This window comes from Procambarus clarkii, chromosome 52, assembly GCF_040958095.1.
Source record: "Procambarus clarkii isolate CNS0578487 chromosome 52, FALCON_Pclarkii_2.0, whole genome shotgun sequence".
Taxonomy (NCBI): domain Eukaryota; kingdom Metazoa; phylum Arthropoda; class Malacostraca; order Decapoda; family Cambaridae; genus Procambarus; species Procambarus clarkii.
In genome coordinates, this window is record NC_091201.1 from 9,269,724 (window position 1) to 9,282,738 (window position 13,015).

The 13,015-nt window shown below is 60.0% G+C and overlaps 1 protein-coding gene across 1 annotated transcript in view; it reads left to right on the forward strand.

Annotated features, from left to right (window-relative positions):
• LOC138352071 (protein AHNAK2-like) overlaps nucleotides 1-13,015 on the forward strand; it is a 98,916-nt gene that overhangs the window by 67,079 nt on the left and 18,822 nt on the right. Inside the window, exons 40-49 of the mRNA XM_069304255.1 lie at nucleotides 671-1,060; nucleotides 1,560-1,680; nucleotides 1,789-1,923; nucleotides 2,329-2,597; nucleotides 3,906-4,322; nucleotides 4,661-4,890; nucleotides 6,386-6,533; nucleotides 8,572-8,715; nucleotides 11,054-11,188; nucleotides 11,404-11,577. Coding sequence (XP_069160356.1) covers nucleotides 671-1,060; nucleotides 1,560-1,680; nucleotides 1,789-1,923; nucleotides 2,329-2,597; nucleotides 3,906-4,322; nucleotides 4,661-4,890; nucleotides 6,386-6,533; nucleotides 8,572-8,715; nucleotides 11,054-11,188; nucleotides 11,404-11,577 — 2,163 coding nt within the window. The remainder of the gene's footprint in view (nucleotides 1-670; nucleotides 1,061-1,559; nucleotides 1,681-1,788; nucleotides 1,924-2,328; nucleotides 2,598-3,905; nucleotides 4,323-4,660; nucleotides 4,891-6,385; nucleotides 6,534-8,571; nucleotides 8,716-11,053; nucleotides 11,189-11,403; nucleotides 11,578-13,015) is intronic.

The window sequence follows — 13,015 nt, forward strand, 5'->3', positions numbered from 1 at the left end:
CTGCTGCTGCTGTTGACCCTCAGGCACCTGCTGCAGCTGTTTACCCTCAGGCACCTGGTGCAGGTGTTGACCCACAGTCACCTGCTGCAGCTGTTGACCCTCAGGCACCTGCGGCAGCTGTTGACCTTCAGGCACCTGCTGCAGGTGTTGACCCTCAGGCACCTGCTGCAGCTGTTGACCCACTGGCACCTGCTGCAGGTGTTGACCCACAGTCACCTGCTGCAGCTGTTGACCCTCAGGCACCTGCTGCAGCTGTTGACCCTCAGGCACCTGCTGCAGGTGTTGACCCTCAGGCACCTGCTGCTGCTGTTGACCCTCAGGCACCTGCTGCAGCTGTTTACCCTCAGGCACCTGGTGCAGGTGTTGACCCACAGTCACCTGCTGCAGCTGTTGACCCTCAGGCACCTGCTGCAGCTGTTGACCCTCAGACACCTGCTGCAGCTGTTGACCATCAGGCACCTGCTGCACCTATTGACCCACAGGCACCTGTTGCAGCTGTTGACCCACAGGCATCTGCTGCAGCTGTTGACCCTCAGGCACTTGCTGGAGATGTTGTCCCTCAGACACCTGTTGCAGCTGTTGACCCACAGGCACTTCTGCAGCTGTTGACCCACTGGCACCTGCTGCAGGTGTAGACCCACAGTCACCTGCTGCAGCTGTTGACCCTTAGGCACCTGCAGCAGGTGTTGACCCACAGTCACCTGCTGCAGGTGTTGACCCACAGGCACCTGCTGCAGCGGATGATTCTCACGCACCTGCTGCAGGTGTTGACCCTCAGTCACCTGCTGCAGGTGTTAATCATCAGGCACCTGCTGCAGCTGTTGACCCTCAGGCACCTGCTGAAGCTGTTGACCCTCAGGCACCTGCTGCAGCTGTTGACCCACAGTCACCTGCTTCAGCTGTTCACCCTCAGGCACCTGCTGCAGCTGTTGACCCTCAGGCACCTGCTGCAGCTGTTGACCCTCAGGCACCTGTTGCAGCTGTTGACCCTCAGTCACCTGTTGCAGCTGTTGACCCACAGGCATTTCTGCAGCAGTTGACCCACTGGCACCTGCTGCAGGTGTTGACCCACAGGCACCTGCTGCAGGTGTTGACACTCAGGCTCCTGCTGCAGCTGTTGACACTCAGTCACCTGCTGCAGCTGTTGACCCTCAGGCATCTGCTGCAGCTGTTGACACTCAGGCACCTACTGCAGCTGTTGACACTCAGGCACCTGCTGCAGCTGTTTACCCTCAGGCACCTGCTGCAGCTGTTGACCCTCAGGCACCTGCTGCTACTGTTGACACTCAGGCACCTGCTGCAGCGGTTGACCATCAGGCACCTGCTGCAGGTGTTGACCCACAGTGACCTGCTGCCGCTGTTGACCCTTAGGCACCTGCTGCAGCTGTTGACCCACAGGCATCTGCTGCAGGTGTTCACCCAGACTCACCTGCTGCAGTTGTTGACCCTCAGGCACCTGCTGCAGGAGTTGACCCTCAGGCACCTGCTGCAGCTTTTGACCCACAGGCACTTCTGCAGCTGTTGACCCACTGGCACCTGCTGCAGGTGTTGACCCACAGACACCTGCTGCAGCTGTTGACCCTCAGGCACCTGCTACAGGTGTTGACTCACAAGCACCTGCTGCAGCGGATGACCCTCAGGCACCTGCTGCAGGTGTTGACCCTCAGGCACCTGCTGCAGGTGTTGACCCTCAGGCACCTGCTGCAGCTGTTGACCCTCAGGCACCTGTTGCAGGTGTTGACCCACAGGCTTTTGCTGCAGCTGTTGACACTCAGGCACCTGCTGCAGGTGTTGACCCGCAGGCCTTTGCTGCAGCTGTTGACCCTCAGGCACCTGCTGCAGGTGTTGACCCACAAGCACCTGCTGCAGCAGATGACCCTCAGGCACCTGCTGCAGGTGTTGACCCTCAGGCACCTGCTGCAGGTGTTGACCCTCAGGCACCTGCTGCAGGTGTTGACACTCAGGCACCTGCTGCAGCTGTTGACCCTCAGGCACCTGCTGCAGCTGTTGACCCTCAGGCACCTGCTGCAGCTGTTGACATTCAGTCATCTGCTACAGCTGTTGACCCTCAGGCACCTGTTGCAGCGGTTGACCCACAGGCACCTGCTGCAGCTGTTGACCCACTGGCACCTGCTGCAGCTGTTGACCCACAGTCACCCGCTGCAGCTGTTGACCCTCAGGCACCTGCTGCAGCTGTTGAACCTCAGGCACCTACTGCAGGTGTTGACCCTCAGGCACCTGCTGCAGCTGTTGACCCTCAGGCACCTGCTGCAGCTGTTGACCCACAGGCACCTGCTGCAGCTGTTGACCCACAGGCATCTGCTGCAGCTGTTGACCCTCAGGCACCTGCTGCGGGTGTTGACACTCAGGCACCTGCTGCAGGTGTTGACCCTCAGATACCTGCTGTAGCTTTCGAAGTACAGGCACCTGCTCCAGCTGTTGACCCACTGGCACCTGCTGCAGCTGTTGACCCTCAGGCACCTGCTGGAGCTGTTGACCCACAGGCACTTTCTGGAGATGTTTTCCTTCAACCACCTGTTGCAGCTGTTGACCCACAGGCACTTCTGCAGCTGTTGACCCACTGGCACCTGCTGCAGGTGTTGACCCACAGTCACCTGCTGCAGCTGTTGACCCTCAGGCACCTGCTGCAAGTGTTGACCCACAGGCACCTGCTGCAGCGGATGACCCTCAGGCACCTGCTGCAGGTGTTGACCCTCAGGCACCTGCTGCAGGTGTTGACCCTCAGGCACCTGCTGCAGCTGTTGACCCTCAGGCACCTGCTGCAGGTGTTGACCCACAGGCACCTGCTGCAGCGGATGACCCTCAGGCACCTGCTGCAGGTGTTGACCCTCAGGCACCTGCTGCAGGTGTTGACCCTCAGGCACCTGCTGCAGCTGTTGACCCTCAGGCACCTGCTGCAGGTGTTGACCCACAGTCACCTGCTGCAGCTGTTGACCCTCAGGCACCTGCTGCAGCTGTTGACCCTCAGGCACCTGCTGCAGCTGTTGACCATCAGGCACCTGTTGCAGCTGTTGACCCACAGGCATCTGCTGCAGCTGTTGACCCTCAGGCACTTGCTGGAGATGTTGTCCCTCAGACACCTGTTGCAGCTGTTGACCCACAGGCACTTCTGCAGCTGTTGACCCACTGGCACCTGCTGCAGGTGTTGACCCACAGTCACCTGCTGCAGCTGTTGACCCTCAGGCACCTGCTGCAGCTGTTGACCCTCAGGCACCTGCTGCAGGTGTTGACCCTCAGGCACCTGCTGCTGCTGTTGACCCTCAGGTACCTGCTGCAGCTGTTTACCCTCAGGCACCTGGTGCAGGTGTTGACCCACAGTCACCTGCTGCAGCTGTTGACCCTCAGGCACCTGCGGCAGCTGTTGACCCTCAGGCACCTGCTGCAGCTGTTGACCCTCAGGCACCTGCTGCAGGTGTTGACCCTCAGGCACCTGCTGCTGCTGTTGACCCTCAGGCACCTGCTGCTGCTGTTGACCCTCAGGCACCTGCTGCAGCTGTTTACCCTCAGGCACCTGCTGCTGCTGTTGACCCTCAGGCACCTGCTGCAGCTGTTTACCCTCAGGCACCTGGTGCAGGTGTTGACCCACAGTCACCTGCTGCAGCTGTTGACCCTCAGGCACCTGCTGCAGCTGTTGACCCTCAGACACCTGCTGCAGCTGTTGACCATCAGGCACCTGCTGCAGCTATTGACCCACAGGCACCTGTTGCAGCTGTTGACCCACAGGCATCTGCTGCAGCTGTTGACCCTCAGGCACTTGCTGGAGATGTTGTCCCTCAGACACCTGTTGCAGCTGTTGACCCACAGGCACTTCTGCAGCTGTTGACCCACTGGCACCTGCTGCAGGTGTAGACCCACAGTCACCTGCTGCAGATGTTGACCCTTAGGCACCTGCAGCAGGTGTTGACCCACAGTCACCTGCTGCAGCTGGTGACCCTCAGGCACCTGCTGCAGGTGTTGACCCACAGGCACCTGCTGCAGCGGATGATTCTCACGCACCTGCTGCAGGTGTTGACCCTCAGTCACCTGCTGCAGGTGTTGATCATCAGGCACCTGCTGCAGCTGTTGACCCTCAGGCACCTGCTGAAGCTGTTGACCCTCAGGCACCTGCTGCAGCTGTTGACCCACAGTCACCTGCTTCAGCTGTTCACCCTCAGGCACCTGCTGCAGCTGTTGACTCTCAGGCACCTGTTGCAGCTGTTGACCCTCAGGCACCTGTTGCAGCTGTTGACCCTCAGGCACCAGTTGCAGCTGTTGACCCACAGGCATTTCTGCAGCAGTTGACCCACTGGCACCTGCTGCAGGTGTTGACCCACAGGCACCTGCTGCAGGTGTTGACACTCAGGCACCTGCTGCAGCTATTGACACTCAGGCACCAACTGCAGCTGTTGACCCTCAGGCACCTGCTGCAGCTGTTGACACTCAGGCACCTACTGCAGCTGTTGACACTCAGGCACCTGCTGCAGCTGTTTACCCTCAGGCACCTGCTGCAGCTGTTGACCCTCAGGCACCTGCTGCTACTGTTGACACTCAGGCACCTGCTGCTGCTGTTGACCCACAGGCACCTGTTGCAGGTGTTGACCCACAGGCCTTTGCTGGAGCTGTTGACCCTCAGGCACCTCCTGCAGCTGTTGACACTCAGGCACCTGCTGCAGCTGTTGACCCTCAGGCACCTGCTGCAGCTGTTGACCCTCAGGCACCTGCTTCAGCTCTTGACATTCAGGCACCTGCTGCAGCTCTTGACCCTCAGGCACCTGTTGCAGCTGTTGACCCACAGGCACCTGCTGCAGCTGTTGACCCACTGGCACCTGCTGCTGCTGTTGACCCACAGTCACCCGCAGCAGCTGTTGACCCCTCAGGCACCTGCTGCAGGTATTGACCCTCAGTCACCTGCTGCAGTTGTTGACCCATAGTCACCTGCTGCAGCTGTTGACCCTCAGGCACCTGCTGCAGGTTTTGACCCTCAGGCACCTGCTGCAGGTGTTGACCCACAGTCACCTGCTGCAGCTGTTGACCCTCAGTTACCTTCTGCAGGTGTTGACCCACAGGCATCTGCTGCAGGTGTTGACCCAGACTCTCCTGCTGCAGCTGTTGACCCTCATGCACCTGCTGCAGGTGTTGACCCTCAGGCACCTGCTGCAGCTGTTGACCCACAGGCCCTTCTGCAGCTGTTGACCCACTGGCACCTGCTGCAGGTGTTGACCCACAGACACCTGCTGCAGCTGTTGACAATCAGGCACCTGCTGGAGCTGTTGACCCTCAGGCACCTGCTGCAGGTGTTGACCCTCAGGCACCTGCTGCAGCTATTGACCCTCAGGCACCTGCTGCAGCTGTTGACCCACAGGCACCTGCTGCAGCTGTTGACCCACAGGCATCTGCTGCAGCTGTTGACCCTCAGGCACCTGCTGCAGGTGTTGACCCTCAGGCACCTGCTGCAGGTGTTGACCCTCAGATACCGGCTGCTGCTGTTGACCCACAGGCACCTGCTGCAGCTGTTGACCTTAGGCACCTGCTGGAGCTGTTGACCCACAGGCACTTGCTGGAGATGTTGTCCCTCAGGCACCTGTTGCAGCTGTTGACCCACAGGCGCTTCTACAGCTGTTGACCCACTGGCACCTGCTGCAGGTGTTGACCCACAGTCACCTGCTGCAGCTGTTGACCCTTAGGCACCTGCTGCAGGTGTTGACCCACAGTCACCTGCTGCAGCTGGTGACCCTCAGGCACCTGCTGCAGGTGTTGACCCTCAGGCACCTGCTGCAGCTGTTGACCCTCAGGCACCTGCTGCAGGTGTTGTCCCACAGTCACCTGCTGTAGGTGTTGACCCACAGTCACCTGCTGCAGGTGTTGACCCTCAGGCACCTGCTACAGCTGTTGACCCACAGGCACCTCCTGCAGGTGTTGACCCACAGGCACCCGCTGGAGCTGTTGACCCTCAGACACCTGCTGCAGCTGTTGATCCACAGGCACCTGCTGCAGCTGTTGACCCTCAGGCACCTGCTGCAGGTGTTGACCCTCGGGCACCTGCTGCAGCTGTTGACCCTCAGGCACCTGCTGCAGGTGTTGACCCACAGTCACCTGCTGCAGCTGTTGACCCTCAGGCACCGGCTGCAGCTGTTGACCCTCAGGCACCTGCTGCAGCTGTTGACCATCAGGCACCTGCTGCAGCTATTGACCCACAGGCACCTGTTGCAGCTGTTGACCCACAGGCATCTGCTGCAGCTGTTGACCCTCAGGCACTTGCTGGAGATGTTGTCCCTCAGACACCTGTTGCAGCTGTTGACCCACAGGCACTTCTGCAGCTGTTGACCCACTGGCACCTGCTGCAGGTGTAGACCCACAGTCACCTGCTGCAGCTGTTGACCCTTAGGCACCTGCAGCAGGTGTTGACCCACAGTCTTCTGCTGCAGCTGGTGACCCTCAGGCACCTGCTGCAGGTGTTGACCCAGAGGCACCTGCTGCAGCGGATGATTCTCACGCACCTGCTGCAGGTGTTGACCCTCAGGCACCTGCTGCAGGTGTTGACCCTCAGGCACCTGCTGCAGCTGTTGAACCTCAGGCACCTGCTGCAGCTGTTTACCCTCAGGCACCTGGTGCAGGTGTTGACCCACAGTCACCTGCTGCAGCTGTTGACCCTCAGGCACCTGCTGCAGCTGTTGACCCTCAGGCACCTGCTGCAGCTGTTGACCATCAGGCACCTGCTGCAGCTGTTGACCCACAGACACCTGTTGCAGCTGTTGACCCACAGGCATCTGCTGCAGCTGTTGACCCTCAGGCACCTGCTGCAGGTGTTGACCCTCAGTCACCTGCTGCAGGTGTTGATCATCAGGCACCTGCTGCAGCTGTTGACCCTCAGGCACCTGCTGAAGCTCTTGACCCTCAAGCACCTGCTGCAGCTGTTGACCCACAGTCACCTTTCTTCACCTGTTGACCCTCAGGCACCTGCTGCAGCTGTTGACCCTCAGGGACCTGCTGCAGCTGTTGACCCTCAGGCACCTGTTGCAGCTGTTGACCCTCAGGCACCTGTTGCAGCTGTTGACCCACAGGCATTTCTGCAGCAGTTGACCCACTGGCACCTGCTGCAGGTGTTGACCCACAGGCACCTGCTGCAGGTGTTGACACTCAGGCACCTGCTGCAGCTGTTGACACTCAGGCACCTGCTGCAGCTGTTGACCCTCAGGCACCTGCTGCAGCTGTTGACACTCAGGCACCTACTGCAGCTGTTGACACTCAGGCACCTGCTGCAGCTGTTTACCCTCAGGCACCTGCTGCAGCTGTTGACCCTCAGGCACCTGCTGCTACTGTTGACACTCAGGCACCTGCTGCTGCTGTTGACCCACAGGCACCTGTTGCAGGTGTTGACCCACAGACCTTTGCTGCAGCTGTTGACCCTCAGGCACCTCCTGCAGCTGTTGACACTCAGGCACCTGCTGCAGCTGTTGACCCTCAGGCACCTGCTGCAGCTGTTGACCCTCAGGCACCTGCTGCAGCTCTTGACATTCAGGCACCTGCTGCAGCTGTTGACCCACTGGCACCTGCTGCTGTTGTTGACCCACAGTCACCCGCTGCAGCTGTTGACCCCTCAGGCACCTGCTGCAGGTATTGACCCTCAGTCACCTGCTGCAGTTGTTGACCCATAGTCACCTGCTGCAGCTGTTGACCCTCAGGCACCTGCTGCAGGTTTTGACCCTCAGGCGCCTGCTGCAGGTGTTGACCCACAGTCACCTGCTGCAGCTGTTGACCCTCAGTTACCTGCTGCAGGTGTTGACCCACAGGCATCTGCTGCAGGTGTTGACCCAGACTCTCCTGCTGCAGCTGTTGACCCTCATGCACCTGCTGCAGGTATTGACCCTCAGGCACCTGCTGCAGCTGTTGACCCACAGGCCCTTCTGCAGCTGTTGACCCACTGGCACCTGCTGCAGGTGTTGACCCACAGACACCTGCTGCAGCTGTTGACAATCAGGCACCTGCTGGAGCTGTTGACCCTCAGGCACCTGCTGCAGGTGTTGACCCTCAGGCACCTGCTGCAGCTGTTGACCCTCAGGCACCTGCTGCAGCTGTTGACCCACAGGCACCTGCTGCAGCTGTTGACCCACAGGCATCTGTTGCAGCTGTTGACCCTCAGGCACCTGCTGCAGGTGTTGACCCTCAGGCACCTGCTGCAGGTGTTGACCCTCAGATACCGGCTGCTGCTGTTGACCCACAGGCACCTTCTGCAGCTGTTGACCCACTGGCACCTGTTGCAGCTGTTGACCCACAGGCGCTTCTGCAGCTGTTGACCCACTGGCACCTGCTGCAGGTATTGACCCACAGTCACCTGCTGCAGCTGTTGACCCTTAGGCACCTGCTGCAGGTGTTGACCCACAGTCACCTGCTGCAGCTGGTGACCCTCAGGCACCTGCTGCAGGTGTTGACCCTCAGGCACCTGCTGCAGCTGTTGACCCTCAGGCACCTCCTGCAGGTGTTGTCCCACAGACACCTGCTGTAGGTGTTGACCCACAGTCACCTGCTGCAGGTGTTGACCCTCAGGCACCTGCTACAGCTGTTGACCCACAGGCACCTCCTGCAGGTGTTGACCCACAGGCACCTGCTGGAGCTGTTGACCCTCAGACACCTACTGCAGCTGTTGATCCACAGGCACCTGCTGCAGCTGTTGACCCTCAGGCACCTGCTGCAGGTGTTGTCCCACAGTCACCTGCTGTAGGTGTTGACCCACAGTCACCTGCTGCAGGTGTTGACCCTCAGGCACCTGCTACAGCTGTTGACCCACAGGCACCTCCTGCAGGTGTTGACCCACAGGCACCTGCTGGAGCTGTTGACCCTCAGACACCTGCTGCAGCTGTTGATCCTCAGGCACCTGCTGCAGGTGTTGTCCCACAGTCACCTGCTGTAGGTGTTGACCCACAGTCACCTGCTGCAGGTGTTGACCCTCAGGCACCTGCTACAGCTGTTGACCCACAGGCACCTCCTGCAGGTGTTGACCCACAGGCACCTGCTGGAGCTGTTGACCCTCAGACACCTGCTGCAGCTGTTGATCCACAGGCACCTGCTGCAGCTGGTGACCCAATGGCACCTGCTGCAGCTGTTGACCCACAGGCACCTGCTGCAGCTGTTGACCCTCAGGCACCTGCTGCAGCTGTTTACCCTCAGACACCTGGTGCAGGTGTTGACCCACAGTCACCTGCTGCAGCTGTTGACCCTCAGGCACCTGCTGCAGCTGTTGACCCTCAGGCACCTGCTGCAGCTGTTGACCATCAGGCACCTGCTGCAGCTGTTGACCCACAGGCACCTGTTGCAGCTGTTGACCCACAGGCATCTGCTGCAGCTGTTGACCCTCAGGCACCTGCTACAGGTGTTGACCCTCAGGCACCTGCTGCAGGTGTTGACCCACAGGCACCTCCTGCAGGTGTTGACCCACAGTCACCTGCTGCAGCTGTTGACCCTCAGTCACCTGCTGCAGGTGTTGATCCTCGGGCACCTGCTGCAGCTGTTGACCATCAGGCACCTGCTAAAGCTGTTGACCCTCAGGCACCTGCTGCAGCTGTTGACCCACAGTCACCTGCTTCAGCTGTTGACACTCAGGCACCTGCTGCAGCTGTTGACCCTCAGGCACCTGCTGCAGCTGTTGACCCTCAGGCACCTGTTGCAGCTGTTGACCCACAGGCACTTCTGCAGAAGTTGACCCACTGGCACCTGCTGCAGGTGTTGACCCACAGGGACCTGCTACATGTATTGACCCTCAGGCACCTGCTGCGGCTGTTGACCCTCAGGCACCTGTTGCAGCTGTTGACCCTCAGACACCTGCTGCAGCTGTTGACCCACAGGCACCTGCTGCAACTGTTTACCCTCAGGCACCTGCTGCATGTGTTGACCCACAGGCACCTGCTGCAGCAGATGACCCTCAGGCACCTGCTGCAGCTGTTGACCCTCAGGCACCTGCTGCAGGTGTTGACCCTCAGGCACCTGCTGCAGCTGTTGACCCTCAGGCACCTGCTGCAGGTGTTGACCCACAGTCATCTGCTGCAGCTGTTGACCCTCAGGCACCTGCTGCAGCTGTTGACCCTCAGGCACCTGCTGCAGCTGTTGACCATCAGGCACCTGCTGCAGCTATTGACCCACAGGCACCTGTTGCAGCTGTTGACCCACAGGCACCTACTGCAGGTGTTGACCCACAGACACCTGCTGCAGCTGTTGACAATCAGGCACCTGCTGGAGCTGTTGACCCTCAGCCACCTGCTGCAGGTGTTGACCCTCAGGCACCTGCTGCAGCTGTTGACCCACAGGCACTTCTGCAGCTGTTGACACACTGGCACCTGCAGCAGGTGTTGACCCACAGTCACCTTCTGCAGCTGTTGACCCTTAGGCGCCTGCTGCAGGTGTTGACCCACAGTCACCTGCTGCAGCGGGTAACCCTCAGGCACCTGCTGCAGGTGTTGACCCTCAGGCACCTGCTGCAGATGTTGACCCTCAGGCACCTGCTGCAGCTGTTGACCCTCAGGCACCTGCTGCAGGTGTTCACCCACAGTCACCTGCTGTAGGTGTTGACCCACAGTCACCTGCTGTAGGTATTGACCCTCAGGCACCTGCTGCAGCTGTTGACCCACAGGCAACACCTGCAGGTGTTGACCCACAGGCACCTGCTGGAGCTGTTGACCCTCAGACACCTGCTGCAGCTGTTGATCCACAGGCACCTGCTGCAGCTGTTGACCCTCAGGCACCTGCTACAGCTGTTTACCCTCAGGCACCTGCTGCAGCTGTTGACCTTTAGGCACCTGCTGCAGCTGTTGACCCTCAGGCACCTGCTGCTACTGTTGACACTCAGGCACCTGCTGCTGCTGTTGACCCACAGGCACCTGCTGCTACTGTTGACACACAGGCACCTGCTGCAGCTGTTTACCCTCAGGCACCTGCTGCAACTGTTGACACTCAGGCACCTGCTGCAGCTGTTGACACTCAGGCACCTGCTACAGCTGTTGACCCTCAGGCACCTGCTGCAGCTGTTGACACTCAGGCACCTGCTGCAGCTGTTGACACTCAGGCACCTGCTGCAGCTGTTGACCCTCAGGCACCTGCTGCAGCTGTTGACCCACAGGCACCTGCTACAGCTGTTGACATTCAGGAACCTGCTGCAGCTGTTGACCCTCAGGCACCTGTTGCAGCTGTTGACCCACAGGCAACTGCTACAGCTGTTGACCCTCAGGCACCTGTTGCAGGTGTTGACCCACAGGCACTTCTGCAGATTTTGACCCACTGGCACCTGCTGCAGCTGTTGACCCTCAGGTACCTGCTGCAGGAGTTGACCCTCAGGCACCTGCTTCAGCGGTTGACCCTCAGGCACCTGCTGCAGGTGTTGACCCAGACTCACCTGCTGCAGCTGTTGTTCCTCAGGCACCTGCTGCAGGTGTTGACCCTCAGGCACCTGCTGCAGCTGTTGACCCACAGGCCCTTCTGCAGCAGTTGACCCACTGGCACCTACTGCAGGTGTTGACCCACAGACACCTGCTGCAGCTGTTGACAATCAGGCACCTGCTGGAGCTGTTGACCGTCAGCCACCTGCTGCAGGTATGACCATCAGGCACCTGCTGCAGCTGTTGACCCACAGGCACTTCTGCAGCTGTTGACCCACTGGCACCTGCTGCAGGTGTTGGCCCACAGTCACCTGCTGCAGCTGTTGACCCTTAGGCACCTGCTGCAGGTGTTGACCCACAGTCACCTGCTGCAGCTGGTGACCCTCAGGCACCTGCTGCAGCTGTTGACCCTCAGGCACCTGCTGCAGCTGTTTACCCTCAGGCACCTGGTGCAGGTGTTGACCCACAGTCACCTGCTGCAGCTGTTGACCCTCAGGCACCTGCTGCAGCTGTTGACCCTCAGGCACCTGCTGCAGCTGTTGACCATCAGGCACCTGCTGCAGCTGTTGACCCACAGGCACCTGTTGCAGCTGTTGACCCACAGGCATCTGCTGCAGCTGTTGACCCTCAGGCACCTGCTACAGGTGTTGACCCTCAGGCACCTGCTGCAGGTGTTGACCCACAGGCACCTCCTGCAGGTGTTGACCCACAGTCACCTGCTGCAGCTGTTGACCCTCAGTCACCTGATGCAGGTGTTGATCCTCGGGCACCTTCTGCAGCTGTTGACCCTCAGGCACCTGCTAAAGCTGTTGACCCTCAGGCACCTGCTGCAGCTGTTGACCCACAGTCACCTGCTTCAGCTGTTGACCCTCAGGCACCTGCTGCAGCTGTTGACCCTCAGGCACCTGCTGCAGCTGTTGACCCTCAGGCACCTGTTGCAGCTGTTGACCCTCAGGTACCTGTTGCAGCTGTTGACCCACAGGCACTTCTGCAGAAGTTGACCCACTGGCACATGTTGCAGGTGTTGACCCACAGGGACCTGCTGCATGTGTTGACCCTCAGGCACCTGCAGCGGCTGTTGACCCTCAGGCACCTGCTGCACCTGTTGACCCTCAGACACCTGCTGCAGCTGTTGACCCACAGGCACCTGCTGCAGCTGTTTACCCTCAGGCACCTGCTGCAGCTGTTGACACTCAGGCACCTGCTGCAGCTGTTGACACTCAGGCACCTGCTGCAGCTGTTGACCCTCAGGCACCTGCTGCAGCTGTTGACACTCAGGCACCTGCTGCAGCTGTTGACACTCAGGCACCTGCTGCAGCTGTTGACCCTCAGGCACCTGCTGCAGCTGTTGACCCTCAGGCACCTGCTGCTACTGTTGACACTCAGGCACCTGCTGCTGCTGTTGACCCACAGGCACCTGCTGCTACTTTTGACACTCAGGCACCTGCTTCTGCTGTTGACCCACAGGCACCTGTTGCAGGTGTTGACCCACAGTCACCTGCTGCAGCTGTTGACACTTAGGCACCTGCTGCAGGTGTTGACCCACAGTCACCTGCTGCAGCTGGTGACCCTCAGGCACCTGCTGCAGGTGTTGACCCACAGGCACCTGCTGCAGCGGATGATTCTCACGCACCTGCTGCAGGTGTTGACCC